Genomic DNA, 23,742 nt, shown 5'->3' on the forward strand with positions numbered 1-23,742 from the left:
GATGCAGGTTTAGAGAATGTACGCTAGGGACATGAGCTGGCTCTGACAAGGGGTGGTAGACTGCAACTCGTTCGGGTTGTACCATGTAGCTTACCCAGTGCGTGCTGGGATGGCACGGACAATATATCTGGTTCTGCTCAATCTAAACTGTAAATAAAAAAATAAATACATTAAATAAATGTCTGTCTTTCTCCTCCCTCAGGTCCTCCAGCTGCTCCAGAGAACCCCATCTCCACGGTGAATGAAACCTGCATCACCTTGGAGTGGTCGCCACCCAGAGACACAGGAGGCCGAGGGGACATCACCTACAGCCTCCACTGCAGGAAATGCTCCGGTGACAGCAGGAAGTGCACACCGTGTGGGAACAGCATCCATTTTGTTCCTAGGCAGTTCGGCCTCTCATCAGCCACCGTGCTGGTCACCGACCTGCAGCCGGACTCAAATTACAGCTTCACTGTCGAGAGCCAGAATGGAGTGACGGACTTAAGCCCAACACCAAGAGGAACTGTAGTCATCAATGTCACAACATCACAGACAGGTGACAACATACACGCACAATGTCAATGTAAAACAACTAAATACCCACATTGAACAAAACACCAGTATTCGGGGACACGCACGGATCTTTCACAGAATAATGTGTCGTGTGGCAGTGGGTTTTCAGATTTAAAGTGCAGTAAAAATGTAATCCTCTGGGAAGAACGTTTTCATCAGCCTGAGCTAGGAATACGATGGATCAGAGAGTTATTTTTCTTCAAAATTGTCTCCTGATATCAGCGTGCTCACAAATAGTACCAGGCTTTTTACATGGCAACTGTAAAATCACTGCTGTGCGGCATCACTCTGATGCCGCACAGTGACACCTCTGCACCTCTGCCTCCACATATACAACCATGCGTGCATCTTTCACAGTGTGGGACTATGGAAATTTAGTGCAAGAGAAGTGTGTATGACAGGAAGGTGATGATTAATAGGCCTCGTGTATGGGTGTGTGTTTGTAACCCATACACACGCATGTCACACATACTGTACACACATTGCAGAATGCTGTAATCACACATGTATAAAACAGCTCTCTTGCTCTCATTAGCAAAATTACATCACAAGAACTTCAAAATATGGGTCTTCTCGTTATAGCACAGTCGGTATCCATCTAAAATCTCTCTCTCCTCTCCCACCCGGCCCGCTCTCTTCTCACACTTTAATGTCTCATCTTGCTGAACTTTACTCTCTCTTTGTTGCTAATGCGTTTCCCTCCGGTTCTTTGTTTTCTACAGTAAGCGTTGTGTTGAAGGAGAGGCGGAGCAAGGACAGTGTGACGTTGGCCTGGCAGGGTCCAGAGAGACCCAACGGAGCGATAGTGGAGTATGAGGTCATCTACTATGAGAAGGTGAAAGAGATGCACACAAGCTAATTTTTTAAAGAGGCACTCTGCCAATTTCACGCTTGAAGATCAGTTTACTTGTTTTGTCAGATAACGCCTGCGTTATTTGCTGAAGGGGTGGAACAATTTCAAAGGTACAGTTTGATTGTGGAAGGTATTCGGTCTCAGCAGACAGACATTTCCCCCTTTCCCAGACTTTGCGTTAAGCTAAGCTAACCGGCTGCTAGCTGTAGCTTCATATTTAGCATACAAATATGAGCGTACTCTCATCTGACTCTCAGCAAGGAAGCAAATCAGCACTATTCCTTTAAATGCAATGCACATTTTCTGGAGTAACGGGTTTAACACAACATGTCTCCCCTCTTGTCCCCTTCATCTACATGTCGCCTAGGCTTGTAGGTTATGGGTTTAGCCGTAGGGCTCGTCCGTAATAAATTCTTCATCACAAACATCTCTATCTATCCCTCACATCTCCCCTACTGCTCACACCAAGCCAATTAACCACACATCTGTCGAACAAACCTCGTAAAACAAGGCCACGGTGATGAAATCAAGCCTCTCTGTGTGTGCGTGTGTGTGTGTGTGTGTGTGTGTGTGTGTGTGTGTGTATATATGTTGACAGGCATTAGCAGTAAATTAGTGTTAATCCTTGTTGTACAGAGTCTTCCATTAGGAGTATCAGCCTCTCTGCAAGAAATCTGCTCACTTATTCTTTATTCATCCTCCTACGCATTCATTTTTAAGTGGATGCACACGCACACACACCTAGGACGACAAGATAGTCGAGGATTGAAGCGAAGCGGGACTTGAGTAACCACATATTGCCCCCAAGTGTAAAGGGGATAAGATTTGGGACTTGACAGATGCTCATGTGTAAATCCGACCAACTGGTTCAATGATGAACAAATGAAAACTTAGTGAGGTGTACAGTACGTAGCCCCTGGGGACATTTAAATTAAACTATTTGAGGTTTCTATTATTTTCCAGACTTTCTTGGTTTTTTTCTGTCCCTCTGGATTCCACAGTCCATTGCTCTTTATATAACCTTTAGAGTGTATCTGAAAATTCAGCCCTTACATTATTCTCTGTCACTTATTATTCACTGAATGTAGTATTAAATTCCCTCCTTTTACTTTTTCTCCCGCTACAGAATCAGCGGGAGCAGAATTACACCGTCCTGAAGACTCGCTCCAACATGATGACAGTGGAAGGGCTTAAGCCAGGGACCACCTACGTGTTCAGGGTCAGGGCCCGGACCGATGGGGGCTATGGCAGCTATGGTGGAGAGATTGAATTGGAAACCAGCCATGAAGGTAAAGGGACAAATAATAAATATCTGCTCACAATAAATAACTAGTTTTTCTTTCCTTCTATTTTCCTCTTTTAAAAATGTCCCTGTGCTTTTCAGCTGAAAATTGGAGTCGGTGAAAATAGTTACATGCCCGTCTTTAAAAATAATCGACACCACACAATTAGAGGTAAACGGTAAACATGAGGAAGCACAACGATTACAGCAGAGCAGAGAGTACTGGTATATTATATCATATAACAGGAGTCGGATTCAGCTCAATCCACCTGATGGTTATAAAATAGCTCGCTTTTTATCCGAATGGCTTCTTCAGTTCTGTTGTCAGACAGAGAAACTGCAGTCGGTTGTCAACTACGTGCCTGAACCAGAGGCTTAAAAGTATCCTCAAGTACTTATGCGGTAAAAACGAGACAACCCAATTTCACAATTAAGGAAAAAGAAGATTTGACAAGATTGTGAAGATTTGATTCAGACCAATGACTGGAGGAAAATAAAAATGGGTAGAAGAAGGTTCAATAATAATAATAATAATAATGCATTTTATTTGTAACGCACTTTTCATTAAAAATAATCTCATATCATAACATATGTTAAAACAAACTATAATAAAAAATAAATAGCTGACGCCTTCCTAAATAAAAAGGTTTTTAGGCCGGTCTTAAAAGAGTCCAGTGTCTGTGTTGCCCTCAGGTGGTCAGGGAGACTGTTCCATAAGTGAGGCGCTGCTGAGCAAAATGCCCGGTCGCCCATGGTGTGCAGCTTGGTGTTGGAGACCCGGAGGAGCGAGCTGTTTGTAGATCTGAGGGTGCGGGTAGAGGTTTGGGGAGTAATGAGTTCTTGTAGGTAGGGAGGTGCATGTCCATTTATGCATTTATGGGTGAGGAGTAGGACTTTGTAGTCAATCCGTAATGAGACAGGGAGCGAGTGTAGAATGGGTGTTTGTGCTCATATTTCCGCACTCTCATCAGGATCCTGATTGAATCATCACAAATTAACATTCCTATTTTTGGACTGGTTTTACTCCCCCACCTGCAACTATACTGCAACACCAGTGAGCACCAGTGATATGTGTAGAGCACAATTTTTTTCTTTTTTTTTCTTCAAGGACACTGACTACTTACATTTAGAAATGTATTCCATACTTAGGCTTTGGGGAAGAAGATGGGGCGACACAACAGATAAATCTATGCCGGGTTCGATCCAGGCCAGTGGAGCCACTCCTCAAAACAGCTCGGGGTGTACTATGATGTATCTCTGTCGTGATGTTTTCAATTCCTCTGTCACTCTGTCCTTTTCTCCTTTGTTTGCTGTCATCCACTTTCATTATCGCTTCATTATGTGCTCTAGTATTCTGTGTTTTAGAGGCCTCTTCAAAGGGAACATTGATTCCCAGACAGGCGGGCAGAAGGGTGATAAATCAGTTAATGTATAGATTGTCTGCATGGCACACAACGGCCACACATTAGCCTTTTAATCATTAAATAATCAATAAAAGTAGTTCAAAGTCCTGCAACAAATATCAGGAATGTGATGGTAAATAAAGTAACTCACGGAACTCAGGACACAAGTTGGGTATCACTGGTACGAAGCCGTGTCTGAACCAGGGCTCAGGGCTGTAAAATAAAGCAATTCATATTAAGGTTATCTAATCAGATCAATTATATTGATTGTTAAAGAAGTACATGGTACACAAAGTACATGTAATAGGCGAAGAATGCTTATCTTTTGGCTGCCTAGGGGCATGCATTTGCCTCTCCAACACATACACAAACGCACACAAACGCATACACACACACACACACACACACACACACACATGTCTCTGCTCATGCTTAGCTAAGCCAGATAAATGGGGCATTTGTTTTGAGTAATGGCTTGAGTGGTGTGGCGTAAAAAATCAATGCATCTTTGCAGAAAGTTCTCTGCGGTAGCCTTGTTATGTGCAATGTTAACATATCCATTTGGACAGCGCGGCCGAATGGGAATGGCTTTCATGTCTCATACCCTCATAGCGATGCAGAGAGGGAGAGCGCTTTTCATCAAGGACCTTACTTACTATTCCATCCACCTCCCTCGCTCTCTTTTTCAACATATCTTTTATCTCCTTTTCTAATGCTATCATATTTCATTCTCTCTCCCTCTTTCCCCGGCCACACTCACCTTGCTGTCCGTTTTACTCCCAGCCTACCTTCATCTTTTCTATCTTCACTTTCCTCAGGCCGAAGATATCCTCAGCATCTTTCCATCCTCCATTATGCTTTTGTTTATTAATCCACTGTGCTCCCTTTGCCTCCTGTATAGATGTTTTTGCTATTGGCGACCCTAACCAGTCCACCATTCTGGCTGTGTCCATCGCCGGAGGAATCGTTCTCCTCATCTTCCTGGTGACTTGCTTCGTTGTCAGTGGAAGGTACGACAAAAACAATAAACAAGGGTGTTTGTAAAGCATATTAATATTTATTTTTCAAAGTTATTAATGTTTTTATTATTTTATTATTATTAACAATTACCATGTAATGTCTTCCATCTTCCACCTAATTAATAATATATCTTTGAGCCGACTGACACAATCCTTTTTTGTAAATAAAATGGTTAATGTAGTTTATATGAGTCTCATACAGAATGTCCTGCTGCCGTAAATGCTCACTGGAGCATCACATCGGCAGCTAAAATTAGTCCCCAACAAATTCACTGGTTCCCACTGCCTTTTTCTCGGGTTCACTGGTTCCCAATGCCCAGTTGTTTTAGGGAATTACTTGCCATGTCCTAAAAATGAAATGATATGTTTGTGGTCAATGGGCTAGGGGTCACAGTTAGGCAGTGGAAAGTGCTGATAGACGGATTGCTGCTTTTGACTTGTTGGCTTATTCCTTTATTAGGTGTCATACCGTTTCTGCGAAACCCTCATGGGTCGTTTTCAGGACACGCTATTGACAGCTGTAATCTCACATTATTAAGTCACCAACTAAGAAGGCTTAAATTGGAACTGACTGAACTTTGAGTCAAATCTCTCCGTAAGGGAAACCAATAGCTCATATGCGCACAAAGAATCTGCCACTAAGCGCATGCAGAGGGGGCCTTTCCGGTAATGTAGGTGAGCTTCCACGTTCACACCAGGGTGAAGCCGAAGCTCTCGCTTGGTCTCACGTCACATCGCTCTGCCTCTCCGAGGGATTATGTGTGGAGGTGCCAAAGCAGAGTGACATTTATACTGCGGCCAACGACTAAAGTAAAGGCTGTGTTATTGTGAAGAGCGTGAACTCTCTCCGATCATTCTCTTTGAAGGTTAGGCTGTTGTTAATGCTCGGTCTCAAAGAGGAGAAGGAGGTGAGTGGGAGAAAGGAAAAGATGAAAGGATTGGAGTTAGGACAGAGAAAGGGACAACGTCAGCAGAGGAGAGGAGGGATGACAGCATCTGTGATTTACCGCGCCTGTAACTAAATGTTTATCCTCTATGAGCTCCGCCCAGATTAGCTTCATGTTAGGAAATACGCACGCACACACACACAAACATGCACACACTAACGTACACACACACTAAAAACATTAGTATTGATTCAGGTGATTGCTTATCAGGCTGAGTGCTCTATTCACTATTGACTAGGAGGGATGTAATCAGTGGAGACCGTCCTGCGTGGCACACACACACACACACACAGGCACACACACACACACACACACACACACACACACACACACACACACACAGGCGAGGGGGAACACATCAACTTTTCTTTTTAATCAGAGGGGAATAATGAGGTTGTGCGTGTAAGAATCAAAACAACCTGTTAAACATAGTGTGCTATCAACACACGCTTTGACACAAACGCACTCACAGTCAACTAATCAGGTTTCACAGGCTGGGGAGGTGTTAACTAGGTTTTACGGACGGGTCGATGCACTGCCATGAATTTCAGGCGTCTCTTTCTTCCTCTTTCTCTCACTCCGTCTTTATCTCTCTCTCTCTCTTCTATTTGGAGGTGAGGACACTTGGGAGGGAGTAGTGTTGATTACTGCTTTCTATTAAACGACTTCTGTACATCTGTCAAAATGTGTGTGTGTACGTGTACGAGGTGGAGTGGAGTTTGTAGCAGGGGAATGAGGCGAGGATCAAAGACACATCTCCAAAGACAAGAGCAGGTGGGAGGTGGACAGAAGCAAGTTAAAGGAGAGACACAAGTGGAAGAAGAAATGAGTGTATTAGAAAGATAATGGGGATGATTGACTGTGTGGTGGAAGGGGGGGTGATACATCTGAAGTAGGTTTGTGCCACTTGAGAGCTACATTTTGAGATGATGTGAAAGAGCAAAAGAGAGGGAGAAAGAGGTATGCGAGAGATGGAGGGAAAAATGAGATTGATGAAGGGAGGAGAAGAGAGGTGCATGCAGCAAAAGATGAAAAGATTACGAGTGCATTTGAGAGAGGTGGCAGAGATGATTGGTGGGCAATTGCACTGTTAGATGCAATGGGAGTTTCATACTTCAGGTTTTGAAGGAACTAGTAGAAATTTAAAAAGAAGGATTGGCTTTCTCTCTTCTCTTGTGGCTCATACCACCCTCTTCATCTCTTAAACCTTCCGTCTCATCTGCCAATCAGTCCATTTCACTCCGTTCAGCACTCTCGCTTTTCTTTTCATTTTGTTTCATCTTTGGCTCACCAGCTTTCATTTCCTACTCTGTTCTTCAAATTTACATTAGGATGAAAGGCCCTCTCTACCGGTCTCAGCAAATACATCAGATTCTAAATATCTGACGTAATTGCTGAGACCGGTACAATGCGGACGATGATTAAATCTGAATTGAAATGGACACAGAGTCAGCCAGGGTTGAAATGATTCCCCACCAGACCTTTGTAAGGCCTCCCCAACCCCCCTTAAAAGTCAGCTGTTTAAATCATTTCCCCAATAATCATTAGACTGGATGAGTGCTGGAGAGTTTTTTGTTCTTGTTTTGCAACTAGTTCACCTATTTCATCCCCAATGCCGACCACCTCGATGGAGGTTTTTATCACCGAACTATAAAACGACAATGAATCCGTACAGTTGCTCTGTCCTTTCTCACTCACACACACATTTTCCCTGCAGCCTGCAGGGTGCTGCACAGCTATGCCTCATAAACGGGCTGATTTGCAGGCCATTCTGCTCTGTCCTGCTCTCTATTAATAAAGTGCTGTTGTGCTATTGTTACCGCAGGAGGGAAAACATGAAAAAATGTCGAAAGCTCCTCAGACGCGGCACGGCGCTGACAAATCACACCAGTTATTGCTGTGCATTATGGCTCTGCGAGTACATGCACCCGAGTGTGTGTGTGTGTGTGTGTGTGTGTGTGTGTGTTTGTGTTTGTGTGTGATGTTGGTGCTTTTGTCCTCCTGAGGGGGCTTTGGCAGGCTGGCAGGTGCGAGCGATGGGAAGCAAGCAAGCGACTGGTATTGCCACGGACTCAGCAGATGGCCTTTCACTCAAAAAGCTTTCTCCCCTTCGGTCTTCACTTTCTCTCACTCCTTGTTAAACACGTTACGACTTCTGCCTCCAGCATATGTGTGTGCGTGAGTGTGTGCACCTCTGTTTTGTCTGCAGTCTAATGATTCTCCAGCTTTGCAACCATCTCCTTTTCTGAATAGCTGCAGGCGTTTGGTTGTACGCCAGATTCTGCTTCGTTATTTCTGTGTTCATGTTTTTAATGTGCAGTTTTGGTGAGAAGTCAGTGTGAAGTTGTTCCATCTATGTGGTCCCTGTTTTTCTTGGCATATTGGCTATGTGTCTCAAAGTCTGCCTTTACTGAGTCATCTGTTGTCAGAGCTGGAGATATTCGGCAGGGAGACATGGGCTGCAATCTGTTTGAAAATCTTAAAATAATAATGAGGGATGGATTAATTGGATTTAGTGAGAAAGAAGATGAACAGTTATTTACTAAAGCCAGAGTTATTATCTTTCAACAGAGGTAAGCTCTGAAAAATAAGAAAGAACTTTCCTAAAGGAAAGGGCGTTCCTAAAAGTCTTCTTTCTTTAGATTTCTAAAGACAAAACGTGCTTTTCTGAGGAGAGTTTTGAATATTAAAGAGTAAAAGGCCGAGAGAGAGCACTATGCAGGAAAGTGACACGTCATTATAACGTGGCTGATTCTAGCAGGAAGACTTCTCAGTCTTCTCTAATAGAGCGTTGGCTCTACCTCTTCAACACAATAGCATGTTCGGTTGATGTGCGTGTTTGTGCGCAGCATCTGTTGTAGCAGCCCAGGGTTGATCTTAAAATCTTAATGAGGAAGAGTGAAGAATAAGAGGAAGCATGCGCTAATGAAAGCATTCCGTTGAGAGAGCGGAGTCAAGAGGTAGCGAGGGAAAGAGACTTCTGAGAAACTGAAGAGCACCAATTGAGTGTAAAACAGCATGTGTGTGTGTCTCGGTTTGTTTGGATTTTAAAAAAGATGTGAAAACCCCAAAGACAACAAGTGAGCTATTTTTTGCTTGAGTGTGGGAAAGAATACAATAATTATAAATTGCTCGGTTTAGAACTACGGAATAAAACAAAAACAGGAAATAAACTAGAAAAAGTGTTTTACTAGGCAGCTTGGTCAGTTGTGTCTTACGTGCTTTACTGCAACCTGAAGTGTTTGTTTCAAGTCAAATACATACACATAAATACATGTATCTACATTTGCAACCCAATTCATTTGGAAACAAGAGTGCAAACTGAAGCGTGAAATGAAAAATAAATGTTCCCAGTTTGAATCCTGTGTCCCTGTGTTAATTGTTGATTGTTATATCACAGTATTTGTACATCAAAATGTACTTTGTATAAAAAAGCGAGGAATTTCCAACTGATGGATCTGGTGGAGGTAGAAATCAGCCAAAGCATTCCCTTCCCTGTGGGTGGTGTTGGTCTGTTTGCTTTTTAATAGCACTAATAACAATTTGGCAGTCAGCCCATTCTGTGTATGTGAAACAAAGTAGGCCGGTACAGGGAGGTGTGAGTGTACATACAGTATATACGCGATGAGGATGTGCGTGTACATATATACGCGATGAGGATGTGCGTGTACATATATACGCGATGAGGATGTGCGTGTACATATATACACGATGAGGATGTGCGTGTACGTATATGCCATCAGGGTGTGAGCGTACGTATATGCAATGAGGATGTGCACGTACGTATATGTAATGAGGATGTGCACGTACGTATATGCAATGAGGATGTGTGTGTACGTATATGCAATGAGGATGTGTGTGTACATATATGCGATGATGTGCGTATACGTGTGTGATGAGGATGTGTGTGTACGTATATGTGATGAGGATGTGTGTGTACGTATATGCGATGAGGATGTGTGTGTACGTATATGCGATGATGTGCGTATACGTGTGTGATGAGGATGTGTGTGTACATATATGTGATGAGGATGTGTGTGTACGTATATGCGATGAGGATGTGCGTGTATGTATATGCGATGAGGATGTGTGTGTACGTATATGCGATGAGGATGTGCGTGTATGTATATGTGATGAGGATGTGTGTGTATGTATATGCGATGAGGATGTGTGTGTACGTATATGCAATGAGGATGTGTGTGTACATATATGCGATGATGATGTGTGTGTACATATATGCGATGATGATGTGTGTGTACATATATGCAATGAGGATGTGCGTGTACGTATATGCGATGAGGATGTGTGTGTACATATATGCAATGAGGATGTGTGTGTACGTATATGCAATGAGGATGTGTGTGTACATATATGCAATGAGGATGTGCGTGTACATATATGCGATGAGGATGTGCATGTACATATATGCAATGAGGATGTGTGTGTACGTATATGCGATGAGGATGTGCGTGTACATATATGCAATGAGGATGTGTGTGTACATATATGCAATGAGGATGTGTGTGTACATATATGCAATGAGGATGTGTGTGTACGTATATGCGATGAGGATGTGCGTGTACATATATGCAATGAGGATGTGTGTGTACATATATGCAATGAGGATGTGTGTGTACATATATGCAATGAGGATGTGCGTGTACATATATGCGATGAGGATGTGCGTGTACATATATGCAATGAGGATGTGTGTGTACATATATGCAATGAGGATGTGCGTGTACATATATGCGATGAGGATGTGTGTGTACATATATGCGATGATGATGTGTGTGTACATATATGCGATGATGATGTGTGTGTACATATATGCAATGAGGATGTGCGTGTACGTATATGCGATGAGGATGTGTGTGTACATATATGCAATGAGGATGTGTGTGTACGTATATGCAATGAGGATGTGTGTGTACATATATGCAATGAGGATGTGCGTGTACATATATGCGATGAGGATGTGCATGTACATATATGCAATGAGGATGTGTGTGTACGTATATGCGATGAGGATGTGCGTGTACATATATGCAATGAGGATGTGTGTGTACATATATGCAATGAGGATGTGTGTGTACATATATGCAATGAGGATGTGCGTGTACATATATGCGATGAGGATGTGTGTGTACATATATGCAATGAGGATGTGTGTGTACGTATATGCGATGAGGATGTGCATGTACATATATGCAATGAGGATGTGTGTGTACATATATGCAATGAGGATGTGCGTGTACATATATGCAATGAGGATGTGCGTGTACATATATGCAATGAGGATGTGTGTGTACATATATGCAATGAGGATGTGCGTGTACATATATGCAATGAGGATGTGTGTGTACATATATGCAATGAGGATGTGTGTGTACATATATGCGATGATGATGTGCGTATACGTGTGTGATGAGGATGTGTGTGTACATATATGCGATGATGATGTGCGTATACGTGTGTGATGAGGATGTGTGTGTACGTATATGTGATGAGGATGTGTGTGTACGTATATGTGATGAGGATGTGTGTGTAATGTCATTAAACAGATTTCTATGTGTTGCTTGGTTGCTGATGCTTTCAATAAATGCAGCTAAGCTGTAGGGTGTAGCTGAATACAGCTTTGTCTGCAGAATGCCTCGAAAGTAGCTCACAAACATTGCAATAATAGCAGCTAGTTGCCGCAGGTGCAAAACTATTTCACACAGGCGTTATGGAAATGAGCAGATGTTGCAGTGGGATTGATCAAATGTCCCATAGACTTCAGACAAATTCAAAACTGCTTTCGGTTGGGTTTTTTAAAGTTTATAGTCCATTTAAATGTATTTGTTTATTTCACTCACTCACACACACACACACACACAGCAACCGTGATCTAATCAATTTGTGTCTGTGTAGTAACATCATTAAGGGAATTAGTTTCACACTGATCTGTTCGCAAATATAGAAATACACTTCACCTAATGATACAGATGAGATGCCAGGTCTCTCACTCTTTTCTTTTCTCTCTCATTTAACCTTTTCACCAGGTTGTTAAAAATGTGGCTACATCACCCCAATTACCAAAGACCTGCTGCAGACCTCACTGCTTCTCCCCATCTTTTCTGTTCTGTCCTACTATTACCACTCTCTTTAATGAGCAGGAGTGAAATAAAAAAAATTCTAAACAGGTTGTTAATGAAACATAGACAGATTTATTACTCATAACTCTCCAGTTAATCATTTCCCCTTCCTAATAATTAGCCAGAGCTGAGTAAATCTTTTTACACCTTGGTCAGAGAGTGCTGAGCCGGTGCCAGAAAATGGAGAGAGAGAGAGACTTGTGTTCCTGAATGTTACATCACCCAGACCTTTTGTCAATTTGTTTTCTTTTTTTCATGCTGTTTTGACTCTTAATTAATTCTCCACAATCATATTTTATGAACCTCATAGTTGATTAGCAGTGAATGTGCTTTGTTTTTCTGGTCGGTGAGCGAGGCATCGTTTTGCTGTGAAACAATGAATGAATTTAATCCATTGATTTCATTCCCAGTAATTAGTTTTTATTTAATAGCTTGATAATAAATGGAATCACCAGTATTATGAGTAATGATGAGAGCAGATACCTAGGGTGTGTGTGTGTGTGTGTGTGTGTGTGTGTGCATTTCTTTACGTGCGAGAGTGAGTGTGTTTGTGTTAGGAGGATAGACGTGTCATTTCATTGCGTCATGCCGGAGGGGTGACTAATGATTTACTGATTTCATTTTTCTAGTCATTCTGATTAGCAGTGGGAAAATGATGTGGAAAGACAGGAAATAAAAGAGGAGAGGGAAGGAGAGGAGGAAAGGACAGGACAGGAAGCATGGTATTCTTCTGTATAAATGATCCCCTCTGACTCCTTTGTCTCGGAGTGTATCAATTTCTTCTCCCGGCCTCTAATCCTATAAAAGGTGGCCAGTCATATTTTAAAAACTAAGCAATATACTAAACACAGACTTTATTAGCTCTCTTCACGTCTCAGGTGAACATTAGTCCAAGGTTATTCACACTCATGAAGACAAACAGTCTCTAGCTCTCTTATCTCCTGTCTGCTGTCCAACTCAGTTAATCTTTGGCTCGTTGCTTTTGTCCCACTTTGTTTCAAGGTTATTCCACCATCTATATTGACGTCTTCTCTTCAACCCCTCTCTGCCTTTAGTGAATAATAAAGCTTTTCTGTACTGTCCTGCCAAAGACCTCTCTTGTTTGATCTCCCCTTTGCATCCCTCTTTTTCTCTGTTCTTTCAATTGACACACTCTTTTTTTCACCCCACAATGTCTCTGCTTCACATCCTCTCGCCTCTCTACATTTTTCTTCTTTTTCCCTCAGATAGACTCTCGTGGCTCAGCAGGCACTTTCACGAGGGAACCTTAGTGAACCGCAGGCTGTTACAGCTTTAAATATCAGAGAATACAGTAGCAGTACAGCTTGTATGACGTAATGACCGCACTCCATATCAGTGAGAGCGTATTCTCTTAATTCCCCACTGCATTGTCAGCCCCAGCAAACTGAAATGACAGCAGAATCACTGAGTGCTGGTTTTAATTATCAGAAACAACACAAATCAGTGCAGCTCAGTGCGGTTGATGCTATCTGGCGCGCTTTATAGGAAGCAGCAGTATAGCTTGAGGCTGAATAAACCAATAAATGAACACGTGGCATAAAAGTGACAATATGAGAGACATAAATGAAGCAGCCTGCTTTGGTGCACTTTGTTCCACTAATGTTCTTGAAGGTTTACAAAATCAGGCTGATTCCCAATACAGGAGGCCCATACACGACATGGGCCTCCTGCATTTTTTTTTATCTTGAAAAGATTATACTATGTATTCATTCTAAATTCACTATTTTAGAAAGTCTGACAGTTAGACCTTATGAATCAGCCTTTATGCTGTGTTCATGTGAGTTTATTTATCTTCTGTTATTCTTGTGATGATGGACTGGTGACCTGCCTGAAGTCTAGAATCCAGCTTTCCCGATGGGGTCTATATGATTTAAAACAATGGCCGAATGTAACATGAGGAATATTGAGTTTATTTAAGGTTAATTCAAACCCTTTCCTCACATTCATGCTAAATTTGGTTTACCACTGACCCCATTAACTGTTGCATCATGGTTTAGTCCAGTCTTTTCTCTCTCTCTCACTCATTCTCAGGACTGTTGACTGACGGTCTTGTTTGGTCATCTGTTCTTAATCCATCCATCCGCTCTCTGTGGGTTCACATGTTGCTTCTAAAACGTGTGGAAAACTCCAGCCGTGCCACATTCATCATTTTATCCAAAATGGTTGGGTGCGCTACTGTCGAGCCTGCCATTACTAAAAAAACTAAACCTGTGTGTTGTGATGACAAGGATGAAGTTAGCAGGTCATTTAGAAGTAATCCTAACTGACTGAAGTAAACAAAGAAAAATCCCTCACAGTAGTTTTACTGCTGGATTGTCCTGTGTCGGTCTGGCTGACCTTTCAACTGGATGTTGTGACATCCCAGAAAGGGACTGACCTGGCTCATAAAGTTAAGGGTTGCCCTGCCTTAAAATGATTAATTTCTCCTATTTATCATGAATCTCAGATTTAGGGAAGAAAAAAAAAAAGAAAAGATGTACCAGCTGTAATTGGTTATTCCTTCATCGCATGTGTTGTGTGCTGCAGCGTTCAAAAACTTAAACCATTTTTATCTAGGGGCCCTGAAAAGAAAAAACGTTGCCCGTGTCTTCAGTGCATCTACGATGCACACAATGGCACTGAGGGTGCAACAACACGACACGGCACGTGCACGGCCCCTTAACCTTTGGGATACGCTCCTTCACAGGGGGAGCTATGTACTGAGTGTTGCTCTGTTCTTCTTCAGCCAATATTCACGGTCTTCATCCCACCAAACTTAAATTAATCTTCTCTCCTGCACATGTAACCAGCATCCTTATTGTTAAGATTTGACATCTCCTCCTTGTGGACTCCCTTTTTTACTCACTCCATCTCTATTTAGCGCTCTTTCTTCTCATAATATGTTGACTTCCTTTTTATCCTCAGCTCCTGTTGTTGCGGCACACAACACCGCCCCACCCCGCTTTCTGTCCACTTCCCTTACGTTAACCTTTAAATTTATATTCTTGTATGGCTGCCTCACAATCTCTCCTCGCTCTCCCCCTCCATCTGATTGCTTGTTAGTTGGTATGCAGGCTTGGACCCCCATTGTGCGTTCTTGCCTGTCAGCACTCTCTTTTTCCATCTCCCTCTCCACCTCTCTCTTTGTTTCTCGTTCCAGCTCCCAGTGTCCACTCTTTCTATCAAAAAAAAAGAAAGAAAAAATCTCAAAGAAAAGAGGAGAACATAGTCTATTGGGATGGGGGGAGGATAAATGGAGGAAAGGCAAGATGTGTGTGGGATTGGAAAAGGGAATGTTTTTCTTAAAGGAAGAATGTGACAACCCAGAAAGATAAAAGACAGGAAGGGAGAGGAAAACAGGGGAGGAGCAATGGCCACGATAATATATGGGTGAAGTTCTAGCTTGTTGCTAGCAGAATGACAAATGGGTCTCGAGTGACAGAGTATTATATTAAAAAGCAAATTGATATGCAAATGTGGAGTGTGTGGCTTTGGAGGACGGGGATAGCCTGTTGTCCTCAGTGAAGTGGAACAGCGAGGGGCAGAGAGAAAGGGGAGAGCCCGGTTGTGATAGTGATATCGCAGTGCATTAAAGTGTGTGTTTTTGCGCGATCGGCCCAGGTGTGTGTACTTTTAATCTGCATGAATACACAGCTGTGTGTGCGTGTTTACTGTATGAAGTAGCAGAGTACAGTGTAATTAGATGGCAGCTAAATGGAACAACGACTTCTCCCACAGTGCAAGATAGTGCTAACTTCAAACTGTAGTATAAAGAAGCGAGGAGGACAATCTCATTACAAAGTCTGCTCCAGCTGAAGGGTCAACCTGTGGCTTCCACATCAATAGCAGACAACTAGCCAATCAACAAGGCTGATCAACTAAACCCTGTGTTCTGCAGTTCCACAGAGCTAAAGTCATTTTGGGCAAATGTAAATCATATCAATAAGAAACTAAAAAATATACTTAATACTAACTTGCTTTGCAGAATACGTTTTGCCGGAAACATGCCAGTAGTCGCCTGGAGAATGTTTAATAATAATAATGTTTAATAATTCACATTCAATATTGGTCAGCTGCACTTAGTTGTTGATATTAAATTAAATATATATTTCAAACACAGAGCCACAGCTGTCGGAGGGAAACAAAAGCCACAGCCATGTCAAGTTGTGTGCCATGTTGGAGACTGCAGCACTAATGATTCATGACACTTCTAACTGAAGAGGAGAAATGAGTCGCTCTGTAATTACTATGGAAATGTGTTCATTTCCCATCAGACACACACACTCACATATGCCGCCATGCACCCGTGGAGACACACACACACACTAAGATACACATCCAGCAGTGAGGGGGAAGTGTTTTGAACGTGGGTCTTGCAGAACTAAATATGTGTGTGTGTGTGGGTGGGTGGGTGTTGGGGGGCAGACGTAGGCCCCCAAAGGATTATCACAGTTGGAGCAGAGGTGTGACCCATGTCCCCATTCCCCATATGCTCAAAACACATGCCCTAAAGCAGTGTGTGTTGTGTGTGTGAGTGTGTGTCAAGGGGGTAATGATAGTCCCTTGGTGTTTGACTGGCTTGAGCCCAGCTGATAACCAGGTGGGGCCCAGAGAACATTATACCCCCTCCTCTCTTTATCCTCAAATACCAGCAACCAGTCTCTACCCGTGTGTGTGTGTGTGTGTGTGTGTGTGTGTGTGTGTGTGTGTTCCCAAGAGAGCCTATTGATGTCTGGGTTATACCATGCATTCAGCTGTGTAAAATCAACAGAAGGATTAAACACCAAATGACTGAGATTTGCTGAGCCTAGTGAGACTCCACCTTTATCCATTGCTGCCACTGTTTCGCACATTAATGCTCGACTCTAATTCTATCCTATTTTTATTTATTAATTATTTTATTTATTTATCTTACTTCTCTTACTTCTCACTTCTTACTCCTCACCCCCCTTTTTTCATAAAATTCCATGCCATTTCTTTCTTTTCTCTGTCCTCCACTCTACTTAAATCCCACACGGTCTGTGCTGCCGATTCCCAGTTATTCTTGGCTCTCAGCCCAAATCAATTCATCTTCATGATGGACAGACATGCCGACTAGCTGCGGCTTTAACAGTTGATGAGGACTGGACAAGAAGGAAGCGGAGGGGAGGAGGTTTAGTACCTCGTTATATGAAACTGCTTTTACATTTGATGTTTTTTATCCTACAATGTTTGTGCAGAATTTTTAAAGAGCCGTAGATTTCTGAGACAGTGTTTTGGGGGGTGGGATCAGGGTAGTTAAACACTATTTGAGGCGCAAGCTGAACAAAGTGGAAAGAATTACACTGACACAAAAATATGACAACACACACACACACACACACACACACACACTAACAACACCCCCCATTGAGGTCTGTAAAAACAGAGTAAGTTAAACACTTCCTCACAGCTGTACGGCAGGATTGAGTTGATCAATTTGTCAATACTTTGTCTTGATCGTTGGACTGGCCCGCGCTGCAGGGTGTGTGTGTGTGTATGTATGCACAGGGGACTGGGAAAAGGGCATAGAGGTGTGTGTGTGTGTGTGTGTGTGTGTGTGTGTGTGTGTGTGTGTGTGACGCATGATCATATTGAAGGCAGTGGTAAACGGCCAGAGATGGGTAAAATAGGAGTGTGCACTATGCATATATCTTCCTCTATGAACATCTATGATGATGAGACACAGACACACACACACAATCAACCTCAGGCGTAATTGACATGTAGACGCAGAGAAGAGGAAGAATTTGTTTCCTCCAAGCTCGTCTCAGAGGAGTGGATGTGTAAAGACAAAGGAAATATCTAGTTCACCGCTATTTGCTGCATATGGTTCTAGTGCAGTTCCTAGAAATTATTTAGATTTAACATCTGTGTGGAATTTCACATACACACTCAAGGGTATGTGATCTTCCATAGACGTGCTATAAAGTTATATTGGTATCCGTGTGGGGAGAAAAACAATCTGTGCTGTATATATATCTCTACAGTATATACAGGATCATAATCCAGCTGTGCATTTCTCTTTCAGGCACTGTGGATACATCAAAGCCAAGCAGGACCCCGATGAAGAGAAGATGCAGTTTCAACATGGCCGAGGTGAAGACACAGACACACACACATAAATGCGTGTATGTTTATTGCTGTCATAAATATGCATGTTTCAGTGTCACAATATTTAATGGCAAAGATAACAGTCATTTAGTGTTCACGGCCATGGAGCTGGTAAGGGAGAGATCTCCACAGACAGACTGCGCCAGCAGCGTTGAGCCCGGGGCTGTCTCAAAATCTCCCGAACCAAACAGAACTCTGACTCCAGAACAAAGATTACGGATATTAGTAAGCTCATGCAAATGAGTTCACACCTAAAGGTTAATGATTGGCTAGTTTGAAGAATGGAGACCGGAAGTTCCCTTCGCTTCCCTTCTTATTATCCTGCCTTCAGAATAAAAGTAACATCTCAGGTTTCAATCGGCATCCATTTTAACTATTGTCTAAACAATAAAACATAATTCATTCTCATGCATCATATAGTTAATTGTTACATTCGTCATCAACAAACAGAATAATAAAACAGTGATCATCTCTTATGCTTTATAATACATTCCTCCAGAATATTCCTCATAATATCCCTAATTAATTATAATATATTTCCTGAAGTATTAATTTAAAACATAAACTTTCTTATTTACATGTGCAAGTATATATAAAATCCACTACAACTCTACAGTTGACACAGTTAAAGACTGCAGGAGAAAAAGCACTCAAAAGTGACAATTGCTGCTGGTTATTCACAGACAACAGTCATACTTTGTTTGCATACTTTCAAATGTATCAGATGTACAGTGGATACAGTTTGTGTATGTATGTCTCCAACGTTGTTAAATAAACCACACTGTTACACACTCCTGCACTCATGTTTGCTGGCAAAGCGGAGCTCCTTACGGGTTCCTGTTAAAAGTTATGAGTCATTTTAACACCATTGCTAACAAAGTAGTTATGTGTTTCATTATGTAAGAATTTGCAATGTCACTCAAACAGAGCACCGATGCTTAAGCTCCAATGTTAACATAAATTCACACGGCTGAAATGTCCAAGTAGAAATCAGAGTGGGTTCCTGGAGGAAACCACTTCCGAGAGGGATCAATACACTATTAATTTACATACACGGAGCAACTGCTGGTTATATCAGCACATTTAACTTTTATTTCTCCTCTTTATTTCTCATGCAGTCAAGCTGCCAGGCAGCAGGATCTACATCCATCCTCACACCTATGAAGACCCCAACCAGGCTGTCAGGGACTTTGCCAAAGAGATCGATGCTTCCAATATTCGCATCGAGAGAGTCATTGGAGCTGGTGAGCTGGCAGTAAAACAGCAGTCGACGATTTAGATATTTTTTTAAAAAGTAAAATTTGAAACAACCCAAATGACTATTGTCTTTCTCTCTCTCTCTGTGTGTTTAGGAGAGTTTGGGGAGGTGTGCAGTGGTCGGCTGCGTGTTCAGGGGAAGAGGGAGATCTACGTGGCCATCAAGAGTCTGAAGGCGGGATACTCTGACAAACAGAGGAAGGACTTCCTGTCTGAGGCTTCCATCATGGGCCAGTTTGACCATCCCAACATCATCAGGCTGGAGGGTGTGGTGACAAGATGTGAGTAACGCAGTTGGTTTAGTAACCGCATACTCTCCTTTCCATTCCCTGTAGTAAGGTCTGTCACTTAGCCGATGGTAATGTAAATAAGAGCTCACCCTGGACAAGATAAAGACTCCATTACCATGGCAACACTTTGATGACACATGGCGGTGTGCAAGTGGACGACGGCCGTCTGTCTCTCATGCGTCCACTTGTTTAATTCACCTGATTGTGTTGGGCAATTAGAGCAAGTTAGTGCAGCTCAGCAAGAAAGACTATTTGTTTCGGCCGGGCCTCCTCGCTATCAACCCCACTCTGTCCATTCTTCTCTCTCTCTCTCTCTCTCTCTCGTCCCTAACCTCTCAGTCAGGGTCCCTCTCATCTTTTTATTCAAGCGCTCCCCATTTCTCTCCTGTCTCTCTTTTTCTCCCTCACTCAAACCCTCAATACGTCAACGCAAAGCAGGCTAAATTTGATAGCATATTTTTCTGCCCGTTTTGGACGTACAACCACACTAAAGGCACAACGTGCTCTGTAGTTTAGGCCGATGGTGCCCGTTGATGCAGTCAGCTGGAGCTCCTTACTTGACAGAGTTGTGTGAACAGTCACAAAGCCAGGACCGGTAGGAAAGCCTCGTCCTATCTGTACATAGCTACCCCCGCCTTTGGGACCAAAATGCAAAGCTTGGTTTGAGTGGCTCAGTTCTCATACTTTGTGAAATGTTGCAGCAATGGGAAATGGCCCGTATTTATGTGTTAATGAATTGCAAAGCCAACTGTTAATGCTTGATCATTGTCATAATCATCAGGCTGGTCAGGGTCTGTGAGGCAGTAAATTCAAAAAGACAACCATGCGCTAAACCCATTCTGTAATCGCTTACTTTAAATGTCAAAATAGGTGAGCAACAACACACGCATCGTAAATTATATCCGTATTTGTACTGATTATGCAGCGCAGGAGAGCCTGATTAACCAATAGCATTTATGCGTTTTATTTCTGCTCGTTCAGATAGCCGAAAACTCCAAAATATGTCAATGATGGCAACTAAAGTGGGAGTTTGTCTGCATTAAAACACAGTATTCATAGAATCCTCCTCTGGTCTGACACATTTTTATGCAAATGTTTCTTAGAAATCAACAAAAAAAGAGGAGGGAGACAGTCAGACAAATAAACCTCTGCTTTTCCCGCTCTCCCTCTGTCACACAACACACACACACACACACATACAAAGATCTTGAGTCCATCACACACACAGTGGCACTTGGGCCAACAATAAAAGAGCAAATGCATATGCATAGGCTTTTATCATGAATATTAATAATCCATAAAGTTAATTGGATGTGTTTTTAGGCTCATGAATATTCAGCACTATGCATATTAAGAAAGAGAACTGCATGTCTTATTCTCTCTCTATTTCAACTGTGACCTTTGCACCTTTGCACAGTTGTTTGAGGTAGTTAGTAAGAGTGCTACAGTCCAACAAAACTAAATCAATTGTGTGTTTTTTTTTTTATTCTGGTAGGAAGATGGTAATTATGGCCAAAAATAAGAGACTAAATGCAAGACTTACTCCAAATCCTTGAAATGTTCTGCTGACTGTGATATGATTGGCTTCACAGGCAACTTAAACATAATCAGGTGCTTTGTACTTTGCTGTGCTCTATGAATATAACAACATGTTTGTGCTCGTGTGTGAACGTAGCAAGCGTCTGTCGACTTCTGCTGGCCTTTTTCTTTGTGTCTCTCATCTCACTTGTCTTCACGGCACATTGAGAAGCTGATAGAGCTCCTCAGAAACAAATCTCACCAGCGGAGCAGTAATTTCACAGGTCACAGCCCAGGGTGCGTATGTGAGAGTGAGGGGGTGAGAGTTGAGATGGGTCAATAATTCCTTCAGGCCTTTTTCTCCAGCACCAGCTGGTCCCTTCACACCGCACTCGGTCTAATCAGGCAGGCTGACCCTGACTGCTCTGGGCTCAGGTGTGTTTGACTGGTTTGTGTGGGCGTAAGTAGTAGTAGAATCAGCATCTGTACTATAAGTTGGAGTAGTACTAAGAGAAGCTGTTGTCACAGTTCTGCTGAAGAAGAAGTAGCTGTGGTACTGTAGTATAAAGCAGCAGCAGCAGTTGTCATAATATTAATGGCAGTAGAAATTATACTGTAAAAATATTTGGTCTGAGGATATCAGACAAGAAATAAGTTGAATGGCCTAAGAATAAAAGGTGCTAATTTGCTTATTTGTCGTGCATTTCTTTTTTAAACATTTGAACTGAACCAGGCTAGCTGTATTCCTCCGTTTCTAGTCTTTATGATAAGCTAAGATATCCAGCTGCTAGCTTCATATTTAACGGACAGACACAAGATCATCATCATCTGACTCAAGGAAGCAAAAAAGCGCATTCTTTAAATAGGAAGAAGAAGCACTAGAATGATGGATACTGTTACTGATAGTCTTAAAGGAACAGCATAATGTATGCACTACTAGTACTAGGGGCGATACATGCTAGTAATAGTAATGATGGAGGTTAGTGATTGTAGCAATAATAATAATACATTTATTTATATAGCACCTTTAAAAACAGGGTTTACAAAGTGCTCTGCATAGAAGCAAGATAAAAACATAACATCAATCAATCAAGTAAACATTTCAGAAAATACATGACGCAAAGGAGACAATGCCATATAGGCAATGAACACAATAGAGGAATAGAAAATTACAAATACAAAATAAAGCAGAACAGACAAACTAAAATAGGGGAACCAAAGAACTGCATAAAAGGACGACATCTTGGAGGTAATAAAAGGTGTACCAGTCCGGTTTTGGGGAGTGGAGTCAGCAGGAAGAGTAGAGGGTGCTGGGGGAGATGTAACAGTTCCTAATTTTGTTGCCACCATCTCGCTCTTGGAGACTGTTGTTGTGATGACGAGCTGCAGCGATGAGCTCGGCCGACCAGAGGGAGGGGATGGAAAGCATGGAGCGATCAGGCCAGGAGCAAACAAACCCTCCGCGGGAGGCTCTGTGGATGCAACGGAGCCGACGAAGGAGTCCGAGCGTCCCGATGGCCGAGACGAACGGAGGAGCAGAGAAGCTGTTGAGCCCAAAGAGCTGCGAGGTGGAACACTGCAGAACCATGCCAGCCGGGGAAGACGCAATCGCCAACCACGGACCGGACCACCGGAGCACCAGGACCGCTGAGAGGCGACCAGCCTCAGAGCAACAGCACGGAGCAGGGCCAGCTGGCCAGCAAGAGACCGTCGGCCAGCCAGCAAGAGACCGTCGGCCAGCCAGCAAGAGACTGTCGGCTAACCAGCCAACGCCAGTTGACCAGATCGCAGTGGTGGAGAGCAGGAGCCAACGGCAATCACAAAATAAAAAATAATCCAAGATTTGCCGAATAATTAAGTCAGAAAAATGGCTACACTGTTAAATAAAATTAAAAATTATTTAAATGAATATTAAATTGTAAAAAAGGTAGAAAAAAATAAAATAAAAACAGTCCTAGACGGAGCGGCGTTAAGTTTCGCCAGCGTCCCCGTTGCCAGGACAAACTGTAATGGTTGTAGTGGTATTTAATTTTGCACAGTTGCATTTTTAATTGGGTATGTACTTATTTTGATTGTCTGCATTTTCCATTTTCATTAATTACTCTGAGTGTGTGTGTGTGTTATTTCTGCTTAAATCCTCATAAGCCCTCAACCTCGGCCATGTGCCACTCTAACAACCTACTCTGTCTGTCACCTGATTGTTGCTATTGTCATGCTAATTACAGCCCCACATGCAGAAAAGAAGACAAAAAAAGATCTTTTCTCTATCTGTCTCTCTACACATCAGGAAAGTGCAGCATTCAGCCCCCCCCCCCCCTCCCCCCTCCTTATCTTTCCCTCATCTCCCCG

At 42.5% G+C, this 23,742-nt stretch overlaps 1 protein-coding gene across 1 annotated transcript in view; it reads left to right on the forward strand.

Moving 5' to 3' along the window:
* epha4b (eph receptor A4b) overlaps positions 1-23,742 on the forward strand; it is an 80,253-nt gene that overhangs the window by 41,712 nt on the left and 14,799 nt on the right. The window contains exons 7-13 of the mRNA XM_034555016.1: positions 203-538; positions 1,278-1,390; positions 2,535-2,697; positions 4,995-5,103; positions 18,246-18,313; positions 19,447-19,572; positions 19,681-19,866. Coding sequence (XP_034410907.1) covers positions 203-538; positions 1,278-1,390; positions 2,535-2,697; positions 4,995-5,103; positions 18,246-18,313; positions 19,447-19,572; positions 19,681-19,866 — 1,101 coding nt within the window. The remainder of the gene's footprint in view (positions 1-202; positions 539-1,277; positions 1,391-2,534; positions 2,698-4,994; positions 5,104-18,245; positions 18,314-19,446; positions 19,573-19,680; positions 19,867-23,742) is intronic.

Source organism: Cyclopterus lumpus, chromosome 17 (assembly GCF_009769545.1).
Source record: "Cyclopterus lumpus isolate fCycLum1 chromosome 17, fCycLum1.pri, whole genome shotgun sequence".
Classification (NCBI taxonomy): Eukaryota; Metazoa; Chordata; class Actinopteri; order Perciformes; family Cyclopteridae; genus Cyclopterus; species Cyclopterus lumpus.